The 25,745-nt window shown below is 46.6% G+C and overlaps 1 protein-coding gene across 12 annotated transcripts in view; it reads left to right on the top strand.

The window, feature by feature from the left end:
* LOC105499905 (calcium voltage-gated channel subunit alpha1 A) overlaps positions 1-25,745 on the top strand; it is a 433,831-nt gene that overhangs the window by 304,245 nt on the left and 103,841 nt on the right. For 11 of the 12 annotated variants that reach the window (XM_011710610.3, XM_071087269.1, XM_071087268.1 and 8 more), the window contains 8 exons: positions 7,669-7,878; positions 12,173-12,285; positions 16,408-16,520; positions 16,685-16,816; positions 17,090-17,162; positions 21,104-21,221; positions 21,375-21,442; positions 24,360-24,466. In XM_011710610.3, coding sequence (XP_011708912.2) covers positions 7,669-7,878; positions 12,173-12,285; positions 16,408-16,520; positions 16,685-16,816; positions 17,090-17,162; positions 21,104-21,221; positions 21,375-21,442; positions 24,360-24,466 — 934 coding nt within the window. Of the gene's footprint in view, positions 1-7,668; positions 7,879-12,172; positions 12,286-16,407; positions 16,521-16,684; positions 16,817-17,089; positions 17,163-21,103; positions 21,222-21,374; positions 21,443-24,359; positions 24,467-25,745 lie in introns of those variants that run through there. The other variant, XM_071087276.1, reaches the window with a different exon arrangement.

Genomic DNA, 25,745 nt, shown 5'->3' with positions numbered 1-25,745 from the left:
CATTTTTTTGTGTGTAGGGAAGGCATTAAAAATCTCTTAGCAATTTTGAAATACACAACACATTAATAATGCAATATAAATACACAGTAATGTATTAATGTATCACTAAATGCAATGCAATGCAATGTAATAGGTCACTAAAACTTACTCTTCCAGGCTAACTCTAACTTACACCCTTTGATCAACATCTTCTCTTTCTCAATCCCTCCTCCTCCCCTGCAGCCTCCAGGAACCACCTTCCTGCCCTTTCTATGAGATCGATTTTTTTTAGTCTTAAGCTCCCACATATGAGATCATACCATAATTATCTTTCTGTGCCAGCTTATTTTACTCCTCCATTTCTATCCATGTTGTCACACATTACAGGATTTCCTTCTTTTTAGGGCTGTATAATATTCTATTTGTATATATACCACATTTTCTTTATCCATTCATCCATTGCGGGACACTTAGTTTGCTTCCGTATTTTGGCTATTGTGAATAATGCTGAAGCGAACGTGGGAGTGCAGATGTTCTGAAAAGACTTAAATGTCACACCTGAAATGGTAAAGATGCTCTGAGAAAACATAGGGAGAAAGCTCCATGGCATTGGTCTCGGGAATGATTTTTTTGGACAGGACCTCAAAAGCACGGGCAACAGAAGCAAAAATGGACAAATGGGATCGTATCAAACTAAAAAGTTTGTGCACAGCAAAGGAAACATTCTGCAGAGGGCAGAGACAACCTAAGGAATGTGAGAAAATGTTTGCAAACAATACTTGTGATAAGGAGCTAATATCCAAAATACATAAGGAACTCAAACAACTCAACAGCAAGAAAACAAGTAACCCAATTAAAAATGAGCAAAGACAGCTACACGGGAGGCTAAGATGTGAGGATCCCTTGAGCCCGGGAGGAGGAGGTTACAGTGAGCTGACATTGCATCACTGCACTCCACCCTGAGCGACAGAATGAAACCCTGTCTCGAAATAAAAATGTACAAAGGATCTGAACATACGTATCCCAAAAGAAAAGACATACAAGTGGCCAACAGGTATATGAATAAAATGTTGAACATCACTCATCATCAGAGAAATGCAAATCAAAATCTCCATCAGCTATCACCTCACACCTGTTAGAGTAGCTGTATCTTTTTTGTTTGTTTGTTTGTTTGTTGAGAGGAAGTCTCGCTCTGTCGCCCAAGCTGGAGTGCAGTGGCGTGATCTCAGCTCACTGCAACCTGTCCCTCCTGGGTTCAAGGGATTCTCCTGCCTCAGCCTCCTGAGTAGCTGAAATTACAGACACACGCCACCATGCCCAGCTAACTTTTGTATTTTAGTAGAGATGGGGTTTTACTATGTTGGTCAGGCTGGTCTTGAACTCCTGACCTCAAATGATCTGCCCTCCTTGGCCTCCCAAAGTGCCAGGATTACAGGTGTGAGACACCATGCTCAGCCTAGAGTAGCTATCATCAAAAAGACAAATGAGGTTTGTTGAAGTCCTAACCCCTGATACCTGCGAATGTGGCCTTACATGAAAATAGGATCTTTGCAGGTGGTAATCAAGTTAAGATGAGGTCAGACTTAATTAGGGTGGGTCCTAAATCCAACGACTGCTGTCTTTATAAGAGGAGAAGCAGGCTGTCCAACATGGTGAAACCCCGTCTCTACTAAAAATACAAAAATTAGCCAGGTGCAGTAGTGCACACCTGTAGTCCCAGCTACTCAGGAGGCTGAGGCAGGAGAATTGCTTAAACCAGGAGGCAGAGGTTGCAGTTAGCAGAGGTCACGCCACTGCACTACAGCCTGGGTGACAGAGTGAGACTCCATCTCAAAAAACAAAAAAAAGACAAATCCTAACAAGTGCTGGCGAGGATGTGGGGAAAAGGGGATCCATTTACGTGGTTTTAATAATACAGGCTCTATATAGGTGGTATTGAGTTCCCAGAGTTGCCATTACAAAGTGTCACAAACCCAGTGGCTTAAAACAACAGAAATTTCTTCTCTCACAGTTCTGGAGGCCAGAGGTCCAAACTGAAATCAAGGTGTCAGCAGAGCCACCATGTTCCCTCCGAAGGTTTTAGGGGAGAATCTGTTCCATTCCATTTTCTTAGTTTCTGGTGCTGCCAGCAATCCCTGGTGTTCCTCAGTTCATAGATGCGTAATTCCAATCTCTGCCTCTGTTGTCATATGGTCTTCTTTCTGTGAGTCTCTATGCCATTTCTTTTCCTTTTTTTTTTTTTTTTTTTTCCTGAGACAAGTCTCACTCCGTCACCTAGGCTGGAATGCAATGGCACGATCACAGCTCACTGCAACCTCAACCTCCCAGGCTCATGCAGTCCTCCCACTTCAGCCTCCTGAGTAGCTGGGATTACAGGTGTGCACCACCACGCCCAGCTAATTTTTGTATTTTTTAGTAGAGACAGGGTTTTGCCAGGTTGGCCAGACTGATCTTGAACTCCTGACCTCAAGTGATCCGCCTGCCTTGGCCTCCCAAAGTGCTGGGATTACAGGCGTGAACCGCAGTGCCCAGCCTGCTTCTCCTCTTCTAAAGACACCAGTCGTTGGATTTACGACCCACTCTAATTAAGTTTGACCTCATCTTAACTTGATTACCACCTGCAAAGACCCTATTTTCAAATAAGGCCACTTTTGCTGGTACCAGGGGTTAGGGCTTCAACAAACCTTTTTGGGGGACACAGTTCAACCCACACTATGGGCAGCAGCTACAGTCATATGCTGCATAATGTCATTTTGGTCAATGACAGATAATATATATGATTGTGAACCCATAAGATAATATGATGGAGCTGAAAATTCCTATAACTTAGTGACATCATAGCTGTCATAATGTTGTAGCATGAGCACGGTTACTTTTTTTTTTCCAAGACAGAGTCTTGCTCTGTGGCCCAGGCGGGAGTGCAGTGGGATGATCTCGGCTCACTGCAACCTCTGCCCCCTGGGTTCAAGCGCTTCTCATGCCTCAGCCTCCCGAGTAGCTGGGATAACAGGTGTGCACCACCACGCCTGGCTAATTTTTGTGTTTTTAGTAGAGATAGGGTTTCACCATGTTGGCCAGGCTGGTCTCAAACTCCTGACCTCATGATCCGCCCTCCTCAGCCTCCCAAAGTGCTGGGATTACAGGCATGAGCCACCGTGCCTGGCCCTAATTACTTTATTTTTTTGTAAATGTCATGTAGCCTGAGTATACAGTGTTTATAATATATACAGGAGTGTACAATAATGTCCTAGGCCTTCACATTCACTCACCACTCACTCACTCCCTCACCAAGAGTAACTTCCAGTCCTGCAAGCTCCGTTCATGCTAAGTACCCTATGCAGCTGAACATCTTTTCTCTTTTATACTGTTTTTACTGTACCTTTTCTGTGTTTAGATATGTTCAGACACACAAATACTATGATGTTATAGTTGTCTATAGTATTAAGTACAGTAATATGCCGGGCAGGCTTGTAGCCGAGGAGCTGCAAGCCATATAGCCCGGGTGTGGAGTAAGCTACAACATCTAGGTTTGTGTAAATTCACTTTAGGATGGTCACACAAGGACAAAATTGCCTAACACTGCATTTCTCAGAACATGTTTCCCTTATTAAGCCAAATATGGCTGTATTACAATTTACATATAATTTTAAGGGTATACAAATTGCCAGAAATCACCAGATGAATCCTTGGCGGTGACATACCCCTTCCCTCACCATAAAACATTGCAGACTGGCCCAGACATCCAGTAGCTCATGCCTGTAATCCCAGCACTTTGGGAGGCTGCAGTGGGCAGATCACTTGAGGTTAGGAGTTCAAGACCAGCCCGGCCAACATGGCAAAACGCCATCTTTACTAAAAATACAAAAATTAGCCAGGTGTGGTGGTGGGCACCTATAGTTCCAGCCACTTGGGAGGCTGAGGCAGGAGAATCACTTGAACTTGGGAGGCGGAGGTTGCAGTGAGCCAAGATCATGCCACTGCACTCCAGCCTGGGTGACAGAATGAGACTCTATCTCAAAAAAAAAAAAAAAGGAAAAGAACATTTTGGACTGGTACCAGTTATACTGGCTCTTGATCCCTTGAATGTGGCTGACCATGAACTAAGATATACTTCATAATAACACATCAGACTTAGTACAAAAAGAAAGAGTATAAAATATCTTTTGAATCCATCTTAATATTGATTCCATGTTGAAATGGTAATATTTTGGATGTATTGGGTTGAATAAAATATCTCTTGAAAATGATTTTTAAAAATCCAGAAACTGTCTACAGTTATAATTCCAGACCATAGAGAAAAATGAGAGACAGGAATGTATAGAAAAAGGGAACATGAGTCAAAGTGAGCATGAAATTCAACTATAGAAGTAACAGTACCTAGCGTGGGGTCCAGCACTTAGTAGGTGTTCAATTAATATTCATTTCCCTCTCCCTTCCCAGTGAAGGGTACACCTGTTGTGGGGATGTGTCTCCAGGCTGAGTGATCAGGAAAGACTTTCTCAATGGCTGGCACGTGAACCTAGTCATTATTTCAGCTCTTGAGGTTATACTAGAAGATTTATATCCAATAATCATAAGGTATCAGGCATCATGCTAAGATGTATTAATTCATTTATGCCTTTGGATGGCCCTTTGAGGTAGGAACTGTGGTTGTCTCCAGTGTACCAAGGTGGCTTGCCCAAGGTCATCTGCTGGTTGGTGATTAAGCTAGGTTTTCAGTGTGGCTTCAGCAGGAGTGGGGGCTGGGGACCTTCTGCCTGTTGTGGTTGGTCTCTCTCTCTCTCTCTCTCCCTCTCTTCCTCTCTGTCTCTCTCTCTCTCGATCTGTGGAACATCCCCTCTGACCCCCAAGGTCCCAAGGGTCTTATTTCTTTTGGCCAAGCCCTTTGGAGACCTGCAGATCTGGACACATCTTTGAGAGTTTCAGGGACTAGGGCCAGAAATGCTGGGCAGGGTCATGAGGAGCTGCCCCTGGGCTCGAGAAGGTGATGAACCTGAGGGGAATGGTATTTGCAGAAAGGAGAGGTGTCCCTGTAAGGAGGTCACAGCCACCGGGCCTGGCCAACTGCAGCCTAGTGGAATTGTGCCCCGGCCTCATGGCCACATGCCCCAGGTGTGCAATGTGGTGGCCCAGAGCACACCCTCTGAACTATCTTGACACATCTTCACCAGTTACTAGACCCCTCTCAGCCTGTTTCCTTGGCTGTAAAATGGGGATAACACTGGTCCCTACTTCCTAGGACTCTGAGGAGGAGCAAGTAGCTTGTCGTGTAAAACATGTTCCCTGCAGTGCCTGGTGCCTGCTAAATGTTCCATAAACGTCAGCTGTTATTTTCATTCAGGGGAAGCTGAAATCCATATTTTCATGGAAAATCTCCCAGTTTTTAAATGTGGACCAATAATTTCAGCTTTCACAAACCCAGTATGAGTCGGTATGGCCCCTAGGGTGCCAACTCAAAATCTCCGTTGAAAATTTTGCTGATAGGAAGTGGCCTCCTTGGAGGTGTTTGCTGTGTCCTGTATCTGGCAAGTGGGGTGGTTTTGATAAGTGTGCTGGATGGATGAATGGGTGAATGGATAAATGGAGGAATGAATGGAGAAACAAATGAGCAAATGAATAATGAATGGATGGATGAATGGATGAGCAAATGAATGATGTACACACAAAGGAATGGATGAATGATGAATGTGCTAATGAATTTAAGAATAGTGAAAGAATGAATGAATAAATGAACAAATGGATGGATGAAAGAATGAATGTACTAATGAATGAATGAATCAATGAAGAACCACTTAAAAATGAATGCAACTGAGGGTTTATAAGAAAAGGTATCTTAAGGCTGGGCATGGTGGTTCATGCTGTAATCCCAATGCTTAGGGAGGCTGAGGCGGGAGGATTGCTTGAACCCAGGAGTTCAAGACCAGTCTGGGCAACATAGGGAGACCTCATTGCTACCAAAAACAAAATTGTTTTAATTAAGTGGGCATGGTGGTACATGCCTGTAGTTGTAGCTACACGGGAGGCTGAGGTAGAAGGATCGCTTAAACCCAGGAGTTCAAGGCTGCAGTGAGCTATGATCAAGCCACTGCATTCCAGCCTGAGCAACAAATTAAGATCCTGTCTCAAAAAAAAAAAAAAAAAAAAAGATAGAGGTATTTTAGAAGGTAAATTCAATCTGTCCAAAACTGAGCTCTGACCTTCCCCTAAACCTGTGCCCATTCAGTGGATGAGAGCTCCATCCCTCAAGGGGTTCACCAAAAACCTTGGCTCATCCCTGTCTCTTATACTCACACCATTCCATCAGCAAATGTTGAATCTGTCTTAAATGATTCATCCCAAATTCTCCCCGCTTAACTACCACCCAACTCCAGCTCCCTTCCATCATCATCATCACTTGCCTGGATGGGTCAGTCACCTCCAACCTGGTCTCCCAGCTCCTGTCCTCACCTCTCACTGTCTACTGTCCCCCACGGCAGCCAGAGGGTGCCTGTGAACACCCAAGTCAGGTTCCATCCCTCCTGTACTCAGAACCCTCCATGGCTCCCACCTCACTCAAGGTAAAAGCCAAAGTCCTCCTTGTGGTCCACCAGGCCCTGCATGATCTGCCTATCACCTCCCTGCCTTCACCTCCTTCTCTTTTCCCCTCAACCACTCCACTCCATCCACACTGACTTCCTTGTGCTGTTCCCCAAAACTGTTGGGCAGACACATTCACGCTTCAGGACCTTAAATTTGCTGTTTCCTCTACCTAAGATACTGAAGTGACAAGTCAATACACTCACCTTGACCTTGCAATTTAATGCTGTAGCCTACCCCGTGGACTCTCCTAGGGCTCCCAGTCCCTCTGTGATGCTTTACTTTTTCTCTGTAAAAAACAATTGTTATTTAAAAAACATGTCTCGCTATGTTGCCCAGGCTGGTGTCAAACTCCTGGCCTCAAACAGTCCTCCCACTCCAGCTTCCCAAAATACTGGGATTACAAGCATGTGCCACTGCACCCATCCCAACTTTTTTTTTTTCATAGCACCTTTCATTTTCCATCCCACTGTTAATTTACTTATTATGTCCACTGTCTGTCTCCTCCCCTTAGAAGGTCAGACCCAGGAAGTCCAGGCTCTATTGCCTAATGTATCCTGAGCCCCTGGAACAGAGGCTAGCACAAAATAGGTACTCAATAAATGCATAAGAGCAAAACTATATGCAGGCAGAGGACACACCCAGCTCATTCCTCAGTGATCACTTCTAAAGTGAAATGTCCATGGAAAACTAGAGTCTTATCCACATCTCTTTCTGGAGGCCTTCCAAACATGCTCCGTGCAGCTCTGTTGCCTGCCCCTGCATCAGGGAATGGAGGCCCTCCTTTATCCTGCCCTGTGGTGTGACTCCCAGAGGTATCAGATGTGCCTGGGAGTGGGAGTCATGGAAAATTGGCTCCTGCAACAGAGAGCTATCAACATCCTGCTTACTCATTGGTTATTTCTGATTCTGTTATTTTCAGGGACATTGTCTTCTCATAAGCTCCATCTATGCAAAACTAAGCCCATGGGTCATGATGGTTCCCTCAGGCCAGAGGGCTTGCTGGAGAGACTAATGGATCCCCTGGCTAAGATCTGTGCTTGGGCTGCACACTGGTTAATTTCTTCCACAGGAACAGCCTAAGCCTGACATTCTCCATCTTTTCCCTGGCAGGTTCTCCCTTCGCCCGAGCCAGCATTAAAAGTGCCAAGCTGGAGAACTCGACCTTTTTTCACAAAAAAGAGAGGAGGATGCGTTTCTACATCCGCCGCATGGTCAAAACTCAGGCCTTCTACTGGACTGTACTCAGTTTGGTAGCTCTCAACACGCTGTGTGTTGCTATTGTTCACTACAACCAGCCCGAGTGGCTCTCCGACTTCCTTTGTGAGTATCGCCCAGCCCCACCCCTGCCAACTCTGTGATCCCTCCCTCACACCCTTTTTCCACTTTCTCTTTTAGTATGTGTGTCTTCTTTGGTCCTCCTTGAATCTGCCCTTTCCTTTAGCCATTTCTATAACTGTCACTGGGGCCAATGTTGCTGTTGCAATGACAATGGAATCCATCTCCCTTAGGCCTGAGAGCTAGAAGCTGGAATTCAGGCCAACAAATGCTCCTTTCTAAGAGAGAGAGACAGAGGGGTGCTGGTGAAGGGGATGTTGGAAGAGAGACAGAGAAAGACAGAGCTCATAAGATAGACAGAAACAGAAACATGTATTAATAATTTCTGTGTACATCTCTGGAAAAGTTCATAACTTATGGTTAAGAGGTAGAGGATGCCTTAGAAATAAGGAGTGGCTCATATGTTGCCCTCATTTTCTCTGCTTATTTCTGACTGCTTCTCTCTTCTTTCAAACATTCTGCTTCTTTCCTGTTTGGTGCAAAATTAATTGCGTTTTTTGCCTTTTTTTTTTTTTTAACTACAATTACTTTTGCACCAACCTAATACTTCCTCCCCTGCCCTTTTTGGCTTTCTTATTCATTCATAGAACATTCCCTCCAGTATCTGTGAGAGCATCTTGCTCCCTCAGGGTACAAGGACCACCAAGGCTTTGCCCTCTGGGCCTATTCCCAGATTCTATATGAGTTAGCATGAGATAGTATCAAAATTGAGGGCCAAGTGAGGGTGAGGAAAAGCAGCAAAAGATGGGGAGATGTCTGAGCAGGATTTAAAAAGTAAAGAGCTCTGAGGAATCAACAAGAGCAGTGACTGGGGCTAGGCACGGTGGCTCACACCTATAATTCCAGCATTTTGGGAGGCTGAGGTGGGTGGATCACTTAAGGCCAGGAGTTCAAGACCAGCCAGGCCAATATGGTGAAGCCCTGTCTTTACAAAAAATACAAAAATTAGCCAGGCATGATGGTGCACACCTGTAATCCCAGCTACTCAGGAGGCTGAGGCACTAGAATTGGTTGAACCCAGGAGGTGGAGGTTGCAATGAGCCAAGATCATGCCACTGTACTCCAGCCTGAGCAGCAGAGAGAGACTCTGTCTCAAAAAATAAAATTAAATTAAATTAAATTAAAAGAGTAGTGATTGGGCAGTGAGGCGGGCAGGTGGATGCCCTGGCTTTGGCTTGCAGGTCCCAAGTAAGGACTTCCCAAAACGTCTTTTGCCTACTGGCTTTCACTGCCCTTCTGACCTGGTTCAGAATTGACTTAGGACAGCAAGAAGAGACAGTCTAGTCTTTGACCTAGAAAGGCCCATGAGCCTAGTCCAGGCCATTGTCTTCTTATAACCCTCCTTGTTCCCAGTCACGTTGGCTGACCCCCCAGGACACCCCTCAGGAACCAGTTCTCCTTCCCAGGGCCCTGACCTAGTTTCAAACTTAGTAATTGTTTTTAGTCCCTCTGGAGTCTCTTATAAATGAGGACTCTACTTCTTGTTTTAATTTCCTCTAATACTCTATTTTTAATCTCCTATATTCTCTCCACTAATGATCTTGTACAGTCTGTCCTGGTTCAGGAACAAGGGACTGAGACTTCCTGCCTGGGCCCTCAGTGTCTATAAAGGTCCTTTACTCATTCCCACTTTCCATTTGAGAAAACTGAGACACAGAGAGGTTAAGTAGATTGCCCAGGGTCACACATTAGCTGGGCATGATGGCAGGTACCTGTAATCCCAGCTACTTGGAAGGCTGAGACAGGAGAATCGCTTGAACCCGAGAGGCAGAGGTTGCAGTGAGCCGAGATCGCGCCACTGCACTCCAGCCTGGGCAACAGAACTAGACACCATCTAAAAAAAAAAAAAAAAAAAAAAAGATACACGTTAATTTCAGAGATGTCAAAATGTGAACAAAAATGTACGTCTTGGGATCAATGAGGTGTAGTTGTTTCTCTGGGTCTCAGACTCCACAACTATGTGGTAGAAACTGGATTTGATGGTCCTGAAAGTTCTTCCAGATCCAACAATGCTAGGGATAAGTAATTCTTTCAAGTCTTGTGCATCACTTGCTATCATGTTTCCATGGTAACTGAGGAACAAGATCTCAGAAACTCTTCAGTCCTCCCAGAGTTACTTCTCGTGGGTCTTGGAATGTATCAGATGTTACAAACAGACTTCCTTTGCTGATATTTTTGTCCTAGGAACCTTAGAGTTCCCCTCAGACACTAGGATCTCCTTAGTGTCCTATAAATAAAGAGAAATTTTGGTGATAAATAAGTGTGAAGGACTTTGACGGTTAGTTCAGAACACCTCTTAAAAGCGTGATATAGGAAACACCCTTGACAAATGTCTTAGTTCATTTGTGCTGCTGTAACAAATTACCTGAGACTGGGTAATTTGATAAGAACAGAAATTTATTTTCTCACAATTCTAGAGGCTGGGAAGTCCAAGATCAAGGCACTGGCAGGTTTCCTTGTCTGGTGAAGGCTGCTCTCTGCTTCCAAGATTGTACCTTGAACACTGTATCCTCTGGAAGGGAGGAACACTGGGTCCTCACATGGCAGAAGGTGGAGGAGCAAGAGGGACAAAATTCCTCTGTCAAGCTCTTTTATAAGGGCACCTAATCCCATTCATGAGAGCTCTACTGTCATGACCTAATCACCTCCTGAAGGCCCTTAATACTGTTACATTGGCAATTAAGTGTCAACATAAACGTTGGAGGGGACACAAACATTTAAACCATCACAACCACCAAAGACAATTAGTTTTGTGGCCTTAATTAGCTATATGAAATTCATGGAAGTTAGTTTCAATCCTCTGTCTCTTTCCTTTCTGTATGCTTTCTGCTCCTCAGAAACCCTCCTCATCTCTCCTTTCTATCCATTAAGCAAGTACCCACGCCCTTCCTAACTCCTCATCTTCCTACCCCACCAAGAAAACCCTCTCAGAAAAGGATCTGATGTCAGCCATTTATTTGCTGGAGCAAATACATATCCATGTTTTACCCCTCCCTGAGGCATTTGCACTTTTATGCTTGCTCATCAAAGAACGAAAGATTTTGTCTTACTCAAGACTTTTAGATCACTCACAACACAGGATTTCTAGGGGATGTAAGACAAGTTTTCCAAGTTGGGAGAAAAGCCATGCCTTAGTTGGGTTGCCTGTGTCGCTCCAACTAAGTACTTAACTTCAGGATTACAAATAGGATATCGTTATGATTTCTATTTCCTTTTTTCCTTTGGAGCCCAGTCACGTAGAAGTAGAATAATTGTCAGATCACAGCACCCTGGCATTATGGGGCTGTTATGGTCCATTGTTATTATGTGAATTATTCAGTTAATTAGTTTATTTTTTAAATATCATAAACACCCAGGAACCTACCAGTCAACACAAAAGCTAAGTCCTTGGCAATAATCTACATCCAGTCCTTCTCATCGAACCAGGGCAAAAACTACAAGATGGAGACCCACAGAACTTTTTCTCATTCCTTTTAAAATTGGCTAAGGTTGGTTGGCTTGTTGGTTGGAGGGTAGGAGGGCACAATTGTTGCTCTTCTTTTTTTTTTTTTTTTTTTTTTTTTAGACAGGGTCTTGCTCTGTCACCCAGGCTATAGTACTGTGGCCCAATCTTGGCTCACTGCAACCTCCACCTCCCAGGTTCAAGTGATTCTCATGCCTCAGCCTCCCAAGTAGCTGGGTTTACAGGCATGTGTCACCACACTGGCTAATTTTTATATTTTTAGTAGAGGTGGGGTTTGCCATGTTAGCCAGGCTGGTCTCAAACTCCTGACCTCGGTTGATCTGCCCACCTAGGCCTCCCAAAGTGCTGGTATTACAGATGTGAGCCACCATGCCCAGCCAGCTCTTCCTTTTTAACAGCGGAAACTGAGGCCCATGGGAAGGACACCTTGGACAAGGCGTGGGCACAGTGGTTCATGTCTATAATGCCAGCGCTTTGGGAGACTGAACTGGGAGGATCACATGAGGCCAGGAGTTCAAGACCAGCCTGGGCAACACAGTGAGACCCCCATCTCCACATAAAAATTTTTAAAAGAAAAAAAGATAAGTCAGAAGTTGGGTATGGTGACACATACCTGTAGTTCTAGCATGTTGGAGGCCAAATTGGGGAAACTATTTGAGACCAGGAGTTTGAAACCAGCCTAACAGGATAGCAAGACCTCATCTCTACAAAAAATAAAAAGTTAAAAAATGATAATAAAAGAAAAGTCAGAGCCACCTGGAACCCCTACCCTCAGCAAGGCTAACCTCCTCTCTGTTTCCTCCTTCTCCCTTCTAGACTATGCAGAATTCATTTTCTTAGGACTCTTTATGTCCGAAATGTTTATAAAAATGTACGGGCTTGGGACGCGGCCTTACTTCCACTCTTCCTTCAACTGCTTTGACTGTGGGGTAAGTGCTCTTGTTTCTAAGCAGTTCATTTCTCCAGCTCTTGCCTGGAATGACAGATTCTTGGACACATTAAGGGGAGAAAGGTAAAGTCACCCCTGAATATGAGAGACTCAGATGGATGCAGAAGGAATGAGAAAATAATCCCAAATACTGGCAAGGATACAGGGTACCCAGAACCCTCAACCACTGCCAGCGGGAGGAAAACGTATAGACCCCCGTTGGAAAGCTAAGTAGGGGACATAAGACAAGTTTTCCAAGTTGGGAGAAAAGCCATGCCTTAGGTGGGTTGCCTGTGTCGCTCCAACTAAGTACCTAACTTCAGGATTACAAATAGGACATCATCATGATTTCTATTTCTTTTTTTCCTTTGGAGCTCAGTCACGTGGAGTAGAAGAAGTATAATTGTTAGATTACAACACTCTGGCATTATGGAGCCATTATGGTCCATTGTTATTTTGTGAATTGCTCAGTTAATTAGTTTACTTTTAAATGTGATGAACACCCAGGAACCCACTAGTCAATACAAAACCTAAGTCCTTGAGAATAATCTACATCCAATCCTTCTCATCGAACCAGGGTGGAAACTACAAGATGGAGATATGACCCAGCATTCCATTGCTAAGAATTCATCCTAGAAAATCTCACCCAGATACCTAGGAGACACAGGCCAGAATGTCTCTGCAGCTGGAAGTGAAATTAAGGTTGTTCACAAATAAGTGGAGATTGCCTGGCCCAGGGCAGCCCTGATAACTTAGCACAGTCCTGTTGGTCTCAGAAAGGCTTAATAATTTATAATAACTGAATGTTGTACTGTTTTCTGCCATTATAGAAAATTATGTTGTTGGAGAAAACAAAATACATACAAACAAACAAACCTTCCCTACATAAATGAACCAAGTGTTTAAAGAATAAAACCAATTTCTTTCCATTAGAAAGAAAAGAGCACTTTGGGAGGCCAAGGCAGGCGGATCACGAGGTCAGGAGATCAAGACCATCCTGGCTAACACGGTGAAACCCCGTCTCTACTAAAAAATACAAAAAAATTAGCCGGGCCTGGTGGCTGGTGCCTGTAGTCCCAGCTTCTCGAGAGGCTGAGGCAGGAGAATGGCGTGAACCCAGGAGGTGGCAGAGCTTGCAGTGAGCGGAGATCGCGCCACTGCACTCCAGCCTGGGTGACAGAGTGAGACTCTGTCTCAAAAAAAAAAAAAAAAAAAGAAAAGAAAAAAAAGAAAAGAAAGCCGGGTGTGATGCCTCATGCCTGTAACCTCAGCTATTCAGGAGGCTGAGGCAGCAGAATTGCTTGAGCCCAGGAGTTGAAAACCAGCCAGGCACCATAGCAAGACCCTGTCTCTACAAAAAAAAAAAAAAAAACAGCCAGATGTGGTGGTGCACACCTGTAGCCCCAGCTACTCAGAAGGCTGAGGTGGGAGGATTGCTTGAGCCCAGCAGTTTGAGGCTTGAGGCTGCAGTGAGCTACGATCACACCACTGAACTCTAGCCTGGACAAGAGACTGAGACCCCATCTCTAAGAAATAAAAGTAGACCAGGCGCAGTGGCTCACACCTATAATCCCAGCACTTTGAGAGGCAGAGGCAGGTGGATCTCCTGAAGTCAGGAGTTCGAGACCAGCCTGGCCAACTCGGCGAAACCCCATCTATACTGAAAAAAATACAAAAATTAGCCAGGCGTCGTGGCGCCTGCCTGTAATCCCAGCTACTTGGGAGGCTGAGGAAGGAGAATCACTTGAACCGGGGAGGCAGAGGTTGCAGTGAGCTGAGATTGCACCACTGCACTCCAGCCTGGGCGACAGAATGAGACTCCATCTCAAAAAGAAAAGAAAAGAAAAGAAACAAAGAAAATTTTTAAAATGACCTGAGCAGCCTTGTTTGTAATAGTTCCAAGTCCCAATATCCATGTATCCCTTTGCTGTAGAACAGATAAATATTTTGTGGCATATCTATATAATGAAATACTCTGCAACAATGAAAGTCCACCAACAACAGCCACATGCTTAACAACAGGAATGAATCTCACCCACGTAACATGGCACAGAAGGAGGCAGGAGCTAGCAATGTAAGTCCATACAGTTCATGCAAAGTTCAAGTGGACAAAATTAAACTATATATTTTTTTCTTTTTTTTTTTCTTTCTTTTTTTTTTTTTTTTTTTTTTTTTTTTTTTTTTTTTTTGAGACAGGGTCTCACTCTGTTTCTCAGGCTAGAGTGCAGTGGCACAATCTTGGCTCACCACAACCTCACCTCCCGGGTTCAAGCCATTCTCCCACCTCAGCCTCCCAAGTAGCTGGGATTACAGGCATGCATCACCATCCCCAGCTAATTTTGTATTTTTCGTAGAGACGGGGTTTCAGCAATTTGCCCGGGCTGGTCTCGAACTCCTGACCTCAGGTGATCCACCCGCCTCAGCCTCCCAAAGTGCTGGGATTATAGGCGTGAGCCACCACGCCCTACCTTAAATTATATTTTTTGAGGATGATACTTGAATACTTTAAAAAGTCAAGGACCTCGAAAACACAATGCTCAGTAAAAGAAACCAAACCCAAAAGGTCAAATATTGCATAATTCCATTTGTATGAAATGTCCAGAGCAGGCAAATCCACAGAGACAGAAAGTAGATTAGTGGTTGCGAGGGTCTGGTGAGAGAGAGTGGGGAGTGACTGCTAATGGGAACAGGGCCTCTTTTGGGGGTGATGAAAATGTTTTGGAACTTGGTAGAGGTGATAGTTGCAGAATATCGTACATGTACCTAAACGCACTGAATTGCGCAATTCAAAGTGTGAATTTTATGCTATGTGAATTTCACCTCAATTTTTTTTCAAGGTAAGAAAATGATTATTACAAAATTCAGGATGGTAGTTATATCACAGTGTCTCTGGAAACTTCCAGGGTATCCACATGTCCCTTTTTATTTTATTTTTTATTTTATTTGAGATAGGGTCTTGCTCTGTTGCCCAGGCTGGAGTGCAGTGGCAGGATCGCAGCTCTCTGCTGTCTCAAATTCCTGGGCTCAAGCTGTCCTCCCTTCTCAGCCTCCTAAGTAACTGGGACTACAGGCACATGCCACCATGCTTGACTAATTTCTTTTTTTTTTTTTTTTTTGTGAAGTCAGGGTTTCTCTGTGTTACCCAGGCTGGTCTTGAACTACTGGGCTCAAGTGATCTGCCCACCTCAGCCTCCCAAAGTGCTGGAATTACAAGCATCAGCCACTGCCCCTAGCCTTCTCCTAACTGTTGACATAGGTAGTAGTTGCATGAACATTCACTTTGTAATTATGTGTTTCAGGAATTCTCAGTCCTGTGTGAGCTCTTAATAAATAAAAAAGAAGCCAGGTGTGGTGGCTCACACCTGTAATCCTAGCACTTTGGGAGGCTGAGGCAGGCGGATCACGAAGTCAGGAGTTCGAGAATAGCCTAGCCAACATAGTGAAACCCTGTCTCTACTAAAAATACAAAAAATTAGCCGGGCGTGGTGGCAGGTGCCTGTAATCCCAGCTACTCGGGAGGCTAAGGCAGGAGAATGTCTTGAACCTGGGAGGCGGAGGTTGCCATAAGCCGAGATCACGCCACTGCACTCCAGCCTGGGTGATGAGCAAGACTCCATCTCTAAATAAATACATACATACATACATATAAAAAAAAATAATAAGAGGCCAGGTGCAGTGGCTCAATGCTTTGGAAAGTGGAGGCCAGCGCTTGGAGAGACCAAAGCAGGAGAATGGCTTCAGCCCAGAAGTTTGAGATCAGCCTGGGCAATACTAGCGAGACACCATCTCTATAAAAATGCTTTAAAATTAGCCAGGTGTGGTGGTGCACACCTGTAATCCCAGCTACTCAAGAGGCTGAGGTGGGAGGATCACTTGAGCCCAGGAGGACAGTGCTGCAGTGAGCTATGATTTGCGCCACTGCATTCCAGCCTGGGTGACACAGTGAGACCTGGTCTCTGTAGATAAAGGAATGGATGAATGAGGGGGTCAAGGATCCTCACCCGGCTTCCATTTGGAGGGAGGAGTTTGGTTGGGTTCTTGCAAGGTTGGTGCCTAGGAAATGCTTGCCAGTTCTGGAGCCCAGACACTGTCCCTGGACATGAGACCAGGTCCTCTGCCTTAGGTTATCATTGGGAGCATCTTCGAGGTTATCTGGGCTGTCATAAAACCTGGCACATCCTTTGGAATCAGCGTGTTACGAGCCCTCAGGTTATTGCGTATTTTCAAAGTCACAAAGTAAGTCTTTGGGGTTCCTGGACATCTGTACGACGGGTGGGGATGGGGGACATGGTGGGGCCGCCTCCAGAAAGTTGGGAAAGTGAGCCTCGTGCTTCGAGGGCTGACTCCGGGGCCCTGCCTCCCCCGCCTGGCCTGAGTCCTCGCCCGGCCTCTGTCGGCAGGTACTGGGCATCTCTCAGAAACCTGGTCGTCTCTCTCCTCAACTCCATGAAGTCCATCATCAGCCTGTTGTTTCTCCTTTTCCTGTTCATTGTCGTCTTCGCCCTTTTGGGAATGCAACTCTTCGGCGGCCAGTAAGTCCTTCACAGGAATTCCAACTCCTGGTTCCCCGGGGTCAGGCTCAGGGCATCCAGAGGCCCATGTTCCCCTCCACCATGCAGGCTGCCTTCCTTGTAGCCCAGACACCTATTGCGGTCACCCAGATGAGCAGGGCCCTGGGTACCACTCAGGGTTTCCTGGGGACAGAGATGATGGAGGCATTCGTTTCCTTGGAGATGAGATACTGAGCCACGCCCTCAGAGCACCTGGGGTGGGGCCAACATGAAATGTCCGTGTCCTCCCTGCAGGTTTAATTTCGATGAAGGGACTCCTCCTACCAACTTCGATACTTTTCCAGCAGCAATAATGACGGTGTTTCAGGTACGGCCTCCACCTGGCCCCATGGGCCAACGCCTCTCAGTGTCACAGGTGAAAGTGCCTGCTCCACATCCAAGGGGCTTCCCTGAACTCCTCCTTCTCTACCTTGCCTTTTCATACCACTTTAACATACAGATTTTATGATTATCATTATTCAAATGTGGTGAGGTCAACAAATCAGGAGATGAATGTCACTGGAAAGAGTTTGTGGCTGGGCATAGTGGCTCACGCCTATAATCCTGGCACTTTGGCCAGGTGCGGTGGCTCACACCTGTAATCCCAACACTTTGGGAAGCCCACGTGGGCAGATCACTTGAGATCCGGAATTCGAGACCAGCCTGGCCAACATGGTGAAACCCCATCTCTAATAAAAATACAAAAATTAGCCGGGTGTGGTGTCACGTACCTGTAATCCCAGCTACTTGGGAGGCTGAGGCAGGAGAATTGCTTGAACCTGGGAGGCGGAGGTTGCAGTGAACCAAGATCGCGCCATTGCACTTCAGCCTGGGCAACAGAGCGAGACTCCATCTCTAAAAATAAATAAATAAATGAATAAATAAATAAATAAATAAAAACACTTTTGGGAGGTCAAGGTGGGAGGGCTACTTGAGGCCAGGAGTTTGAGACCAGTCTGGGCAACATAGTGAGACTCCGTCTCTACAAAAAAAAAAAAATTAATTAGCTGGGCGTGGTGATGCGTACCTCCTAGCTACTGGGGCAGCTGAAGTGGAAAGATCGCTTGAGCCCAGGAGGTTGAGGCTGCAGTAAGTTACGATCATACTGCTGCACTCCAGCCTGGGCGAGAGAGCAAAGCCCTGTCTCAAAAACAAAAAGAAAGTTTGCTATACTCGCAGATCCTCAGAGAAGGAGCACACCATGCAGGACCAAGCAGGGAAGCAACACAGTCAAGCAGGAAGAGAAGGAAAATGTGGGCAAGAGCCTTGATTGTGGTTTCCATGGGAAGGAATGGGTGAGGCAGAGTAAACAGCTTGAGAATGGCTAGTTTGGATCATTTCAGTGGGCCCTGGAGCAGAGGAGATGTTCCTACTTGTCTAGGACCTGACCTTGGGGTGTTAGGGCAGGTGGATAGTGTCAGGAAGGTAAAGGAAGTGGTTGGGATATGGGCTGGTTAGGATATTGTTTGGTTTGCATTTGAAAAGCCTGCTCAGGGCTAAATTGTTTACTACCTCTAGGGACTGGCTAGTGCTGGACAGGGCAGTCCCTCCAGAGTCAGCAAGACCCCAGATGCATCGGAATAAAGAAAATAAAATGCATGGCCAGGCCAGTGAGGTGATTCATGCCTGTAATCTCAGCACTTTGGGAGACCAAGGCGGGAGGATTGCTTGAGCCCAGGAGTTTGAGGCTGCAGTGAGCTCCAGCCTGGGCCACAGAGCAAGACCCTGTCTCTTAACAAAAAAAGGCAGAGAAACAAAACAAAACAAAACAAAAAAGGCTAATATACCCACCAAATCTGAAGATACCTTGGTCTCATATTCCAGGGTGATCAACTCAAAGCAACTTCTGCGCCCATGTGGGCACATTCCCTGAGGCTTGGAACTGGCCCAGCTGGGACCTTCAGAGCATCTCTGGTGGATTCTTTCTCTTTGGGGGACTGAGGTTGTATAGAAAATGTGACTTCACTCTCTCCTTCTCCTGGGGAGGTAGTTTCTAAATGAGACCCCTAGACAGGGAGTTGAAGAGGAAATCTTCCATGAATGGAAGTTCTGAGCCCTCACATAAGCAATTTTTTTTTTTTTTTTTTTGAGACGGAGTCTTGCTCTGTTGCCAAGGCTGGAGTGCAGAGGCACCATCTCAGCTCACCAAAACCTCTGCCTCCTGGGTTCAAGCCATTCTCCTGCCTCAGCCTCCCCAGCAGCTGGGTCTACAGGTGCGCGCCACCATGCCTGGCTAATTTTTGTATTTTTAATAGAGACAGGGTTTAACTATGTTGGCCAGGCTGGTCTCAAACTCCTGACCTCATGATCCTCCTGCCTTGACCTCCCAAAGTGGTGGGATTATAGGCATGAGCCACCGTGCCCAGCCCATAAGTGATTATTAATAGCACAGATCACTAGTCATGTATCTTTAGCTCAGAGGTTCTCACCCAAGGGCAAGTCTGTCCTCCAAGGACATGTAGCAATCTCTGCAAGCATTGTTGGTTGTCATAGCTAGGGAGGGGGTGCTACAGGCATCTGGTGGGTGGAGACTAGGAATGCTACTCAACATCCTACAATGCACAGGATGGCCCCAAATAGAATAATCTGGCCCCAAATATCAGCAGTGCTGAGGCTTAGAAACCCTGTTTTAGCAGATTAATGTTTTGGGGGTTCTTTAACTATTACTCTATCCTCATGGAAATATGGATAGAAGGAAGGAAGTTGGATTTTTTTAAAGGAGCATGTAGGTGCTGTTTGAATATCCCCTTGGTTCTTTCAATATGCATCAGCAAAACTTCTATCTGTCAACACCTAATCCTTCACCTTGGTCTTTCTCTGGTCGCCTGCTCTGCCCCCAAGGAACTGCAGTCCAGTAGTACTGTGAATTTTTTGCACCACACCCTAAAAGGAGCAGCGTTGGTGGATAAATACCCCAGCTCCCTCACCCTCAGGTGGGATGACCTCCAGAGCTCCCTAGCGAGACTGAGCCCCAGTTACCTACAGTGGAAACTCGCTTGATAACATATTGTTTATATTCCACCCTCTTTTCCCTTTCTCACTTCTCCTCTCCCCTACTGGTGGTTCCTGAGATCACCTCCCAGATAAACCACTTACACCTGAACCCTTGTTCCAGGGTCTGCCTCAGGCAGGGGGACCCCAAACATGTCCTTGTGCTACGTTTGTGCTATCCACATAGTAACTTATTTAATCATCACCATTACTACACGAGGAACACAGGTAAATATTAAAATCCTGTCTTAGTCTGCTCAGGCTGCTATAACAAAATACCACAGACTGGGTGGCTTATACAGGAAACATTTATTCTCTCACAGTTCTAGAGGCCGGGAAGTCCAAGATCAAAGTGTTAGCAGGGTTAGTTCCTGGTGGGGTCTATCTTCCTAGCTTGCACATAGCCACCTTCTTGCTGTGTCCTCATATGTCAGAGAGAGAGAGAGTTCTGGTGTTTCTTCCTGTTCTTTTTTTTTCTATTCTTTTCTTTTTTTGAGACAAAAATCTCAAAAACAAAAAATCTATTTTTTTTTTAGGCAAATCACATTTTTTTTTTATCGCCCAGGCTGGAGTGCAGTGGCGCAATCGTAGCTCACAGCAGCCTCAAACTCCTAGGTTCAAATGATCCTTCCACTTCAGCCCATTGAGTAGCTGGGACTACAGATGTGCACCAGCTATTTTTTTTTTTATTATTTTTTGTAAAGATGGGGTCTTGCTATATTGCCCAGGCTAATCTTGAACTCCTGGGCTCAAGTGATCCTCCCACCTCGGCCTCCCAAAGTACTGGGATTGCAGGCATGCGTCATGGCATGCGGTCTCTTCCTGTTCTTATAAGGGCACTAATACCATAATGAAGTCCCCCATGACCTCATCTAACCCTAGTTACCCCTTAAAGGCCTCATCTCCAAATACCATCCCATTATAGGTTAGGGCTTCAACACATGAATTTGGAAGGGAACACAATTTAGTCCATAGCAAATCCCCTTAATCACATCAGGTAAGACAGAGTGACAGGAGGGTTTGTGACTCCTCCAGGGTTCCATTTTCCTAGAAGCCAGGCTAAGAGCCACTCAGTGCAGGAACAGCCCTTTCTACTCGCAAAGAAAGAGAAAAGCCAAGGAGAAGCCAACACGGAGTCTAGTCCCGCAAACCAGGCGGGATTGTTGAAGACCTCCTGGGCTTGGGGATGGAGTGGGTGGATGCCGGCTCCACAACTGCGTCTCCGAGGGGCCTGTGGCTGAGAGGGGGTTGGCTGTGTGTTTCTTCCTCCCCTTTCAGATCCTGACGGGCGAAGACTGGAACGAGGTCATGTACGACGGGATCAAGTCTCAGGGGGGCGTGCAGGGCGGCATGGTGTTCTCCATCTATTTCATTGTACTGACACTCTTCGGGAACTGTATCCTTCATGGAGGGAGAGATGGGGACAGGCCTGGACCTCTGGCAGAGGAGAGGTGGCAGGGGCTCAAGGGAGGGTACTGAGAGACCCAGATACCCAGGGCCCAAGTGGTGTCCCACCAATGGTTGCTTTTCCTGACTCAGACATTTGCAGACACCCTCCTGAATGTGTTCTTGGCCATCGCTGTGGACAATCTGGCCAACGCCCAGGAGCTCACCAAGGTGGAGGGGGTGGGAGAATGTTTCTCTGGCAAAGTTACCACCTACCCATGGCAGATCAGGACGGGAGTAGGGGGTGGGGGCGCGGGAACGGGGTCACAACTTTTGCCGGGGATGCACTGTGCAAAGAGATGGCGCCTCTCCCCCCACTCCCAGAAACAGACTGTCCCTCATCAAACAAATTCTACAGCCAAGAGGGTGGGAAGGGGGAAGGCAGTGAGGTCGCTGCAGGAAACAGATGGTAAACTCAACCAAAAGGCCGTTTACAGGGAGTAAGCAGGGTTTCCAAGGAATGGTGTCGCCCCCAGCTAGTGGATGGGAGCGGGAGTGCTGTTATGGGGACCCAATCAGAGTTGGGGCCAAGGAAAAAGGGCTGCCACAAGCCCTGGGACCTTAGAGGACCCAGAACCATGGCAAGGCACAGATGGAATGGCCAATAAATGTCCCCACCTTCTCTCTTCCTCTGGCTTCCCGCTGGAGCCTCCCCTTAGCCAAACCTAGCATGTTAAGAGCTAGCCTCGGTCCAGCCTAAGCCCCTCCCCAAGGACCCTATTAAGTTAAGATTACATGTAACAGGTACAGGGTCTTCCTCTCAGCCCCGGGGTCTCCCTCAGCGTTCCAGCCCCACCTCCAGTGCCTCGAGGTGTTCAGGACATGTTTGTGAAATTGAACCAAACTAAGCAGACGGTTGCCAACGCTCCATCTGCCGGCCCTGGCAGGAGGGAGAGAGAGTTTCCCGGCCCCAGCTCCCGCTGGAGGGAAACGGAAGTCTCTGCCATCCCAAGCACACGGCCACGAGCCTGGCCACCGTGGAGCCAGCTGGCATGGCTGAGCCGAGGGCTGATCCAGCCATGAGCTCATCCAAGTTCCAAGTGTCCATCCTCAGGGGCTGGTGCAGGAGGGTAGGAGACGGGGAGGGAGAAAGGCCAGCTCATTTATCTCCTGGGAGGTGTGGACATTCCTCTCCAGACCCACATTCTTTCTTTCATTGATCCTACAAGCATTTCTTGGTCGTTTAATATGTGTTTTTAATCCTATTCAATCATCATGGAAATCTTAGGAGACAAGCTCTCTGAGCCCCATTTTATGGATTTCATCATTCAGTAAGCACTTAATGAGCACCTACTGTGTGACCAAGACCCTAGTCTAGGACTTAGGGATTAAGTAGTGAACCAAAAAAGGTAAAAATCCCTGCCTTCGTGGAGCAGGGATTCAAGAGGGGAGACACACAAGAAACAAGATAAATTTGTAAACATACGTAGCTTGTCAGTTGGTGATAAACGCGACAGAGAAAAATTCAGTAGGGAAAGTCGGGGAGAGTTGGAATTTTAGATGAGATATGTTTCGCCCAGAGAGGTTGAGAGACTTGCCCAAGGCCACACAGCAGTAAGTTGTGGAGCTGGGATTTGAACCCAGGCTGTCTGGGTCTGCAGCTTGTGCTCTTAACTGCTGTGTACCAGTTGCTTGAATTTGAGCATGTTTCATGCTCACTTGGGAACCTGTGGGAAATGCAGATTCCAGAGCCCAGCCCTGGTTCTATAGATTCTTTGGGGGAGTCTGGGGATCTGCATTTTAGGTGTTTCTGAGGCAGATGGTCCAGAGACCTGGCTCTGAAAAATGCTGGGAATGGTGCCAGGAGAGGTGGGGGTGGCCCTATGAGAGCAGGGTGGCCAGCCAGATCCCATCTCCGTGTTGTCTCTGACAGTGTCCTGATCTGACCATTTCCAAGGTGGTAAGGTTGCTCCCCGTTCCAGTAATTCGGAGCACAGCGGGAGAGCTGTCCTGCAATGCCATGACTTTTCTTATGGGCGGGTTCATTTCTGGCCGTTTCTTTCTCGTTGCTTTTTCTTTGCTTTTTCTTTGTTGGCTTTTCTGTTTTACGAATGAGGCCCTGCATGAAGGCTGAAGAAGGATTTAAAGTCCAAAAACGTCCTTTTCTGTATGTATTTTTAAAACATCTTCCCCCATTCTCCTCCTCTCTGAACCTAACCACCAGTGAGCAGCAGCACCCTGGGCAGTTGGCTGTAGCCCAAGTGCCCTGCTCTCCTCTCCCCACCGCCTTCTTGTCGTGGGGGCTGGGAATATAAATTCCTCTCCTGATTCTCTTTCTGGGGGCTGTTGACAGTGCATGGCATGGGCCATCGGATGCCAGGCTCTTCTGTGTGTGAGGCTAGCTGGTGTTTGTTGAACGTTGGTTCAGAGAGTTCACATGGCTCAGAAAGCCTAGTGAGAGGAAAATCCTTGCGTTGCTTTCCAGCTCATTAAGACAGGATGCAGGGGCCAGGCACAGTGGCTCATGCCTGTAATCCCAGCACTTTGGGAGGCTGAAGTGGGAGGATCATTTGAGGCCAGAAGTTCAAGACCAGCCTGGGCAACATAGTGAGACCCTGTCTCTCCAAAAAGAAAAAAAAAAATTAAATTTATCTGGGCATAGTGGCGTGCATCTGTAGTCCCAGTTGCTTGGGAGGCTGAGGTGGGAGGATTGCTTAGGTCCAGGAGTTCAAGGTTACAGTGAGCTATGATTGTGCCATTGCACTCCAGGATGGGCAACCAGGGGAGACTCTGTCTCTGAAAACAAACAAGCAAAAGAAAAAAGAAAGAAAAAAAAAAAAACCGACTGCAGGAGAGTCTTCATTGTAGGAAGAGAAGGGACATTTTCATTTTTTGTCATCTGGTTGTGTGTGAAGATAGGCTTCATAATGAGTTAGATGTCAAGCTTATACATAGAGGGGATAGCAGTACACTTAACCAATAGCAGGTACCCATTCCAATTGGGGAGCCTTGGTTCCGATTGGTCGATACTCAAGCCAAACCTATTTTTAAATATTTCAAATGTTGCCCCTGGTCAGCAACAGGGTCAGAAGTGAGTCCCCAAGGCCTAGTTCATGTTTTGTGAACAAAGATTCCATGTGCCTTTTAGGACGAGCAAGAGGAGGAAGAAGCAGCCAACCAGAAACTTGCCCTACAGAAAGCCAAGGAGGTGGCAGAAGTGAGTCCTCTGTCCGCGGCCAACATGTCCATAGCTATGTAAGTGCCCCTAATCCCTGGGATGCTCCCCCGGCTCCTCAACCTCCACGCTATCCCAGGCACAGATTTGGGAAGCGTTGGGGGTGGTCCTTGACAGAAATGAGCTTTAGAAAGAGACACTTCTTGTCCTTCCACCCACTTTTACTCAATAAATATTTAATTAGCAGCTATTATGTACCCAGCACTGTTCTAACTTCTGGGTATACAGCATTAACAAGGAGAAAAAAAAAATCCTACCTGTGTGTAGCCATTCTAGCAAGGGAAGGAGTCAATAAACTAGATAAATAAGTAAATTATATATTGTGTTAGATGGTGATGGAACTACAGAGAAAGTAGGGGACGGAAATAGAAAATACTGGAAGTGGCCGGGCGCGGTGGCTCAAGCCTGTAATCCCAGCACTTTGGGAGGCCAAGATGGGTGGATCACAAGGTCAAGAGATCGAGACCATCCTGGCTAACACGGTGAAACCCCGTCTCTACTAAAAAAATACAAAATACTAGCCGGGCAAGGTGGCGGGCCCCTGTAGTCCCAGCTACTCAGGAGGCTGAGGCAGGAGAATGGCGTAAACCCGGGAGGCGGAGCTTGCAGTGAGCTGAGATCTGGGCACTGCGCTCCAGCCTGGGCGACAGAGAGAGACTCCGTCTCAAAAAAAAAAAAAAAAGAAAATGCTGGAAGTGAAGACAGTTGTGATTTTAAACAAAGTTGTCAGGGAAGGCATCACCTAGAATAGGGGTCACCAGTCCCTGGGCTGTGGACTGGGACCAGTCCAAGACCTATTAGGAATGGGGCCGCACAGCAGGAGGTGAACAGTGGGCAAGCAAGCATTAGTGCCTGAGCTCCACCTGCTGTCAGATCAGCAGGCGGCATTAGATTCTCATAGGAACACAAACAGTATTGAGAACTGTGCATCTGAGGGATCTAGGTTGCGGGCCCCCTTTAAGAATCTAATGCCTGAGGATCTCAGGTGAAACCGTTTCATCCCCAAACCACCCCCCACACCTGGGTCTGTGGAAAAACTGTCTTCCACAAAACTGGCCCCCGGTGCCAAAAAGCCTGGGGACTATTCATCTAGAAGTTTACATGGCCTGAAGGAGGTGAAGGAGGAGCCATTGGGGGGCCTGGGGAAGAGTATCCCAGGCAGAGGGAACAGCATAGGCAACGGCCCTGAGTCAGGAACATGCCTGATGTGAAGGAGGCCTGTGTGACTGGAATCGAATAGTAAGTGTGAGGAGGTGAGGGCAAGGAGGTGACAGGCAGATTACACAGGGCCTTCTGGGT

This window comes from Macaca nemestrina, chromosome 20, assembly GCF_043159975.1.
Source record: "Macaca nemestrina isolate mMacNem1 chromosome 20, mMacNem.hap1, whole genome shotgun sequence".
NCBI lineage: Eukaryota > Metazoa > Chordata > Mammalia > Primates > Cercopithecidae > Macaca > Macaca nemestrina.
Note: the sequence above shows the minus strand (reverse complement) of the source record. Positions and strands in the feature narration are given on the sequence as shown.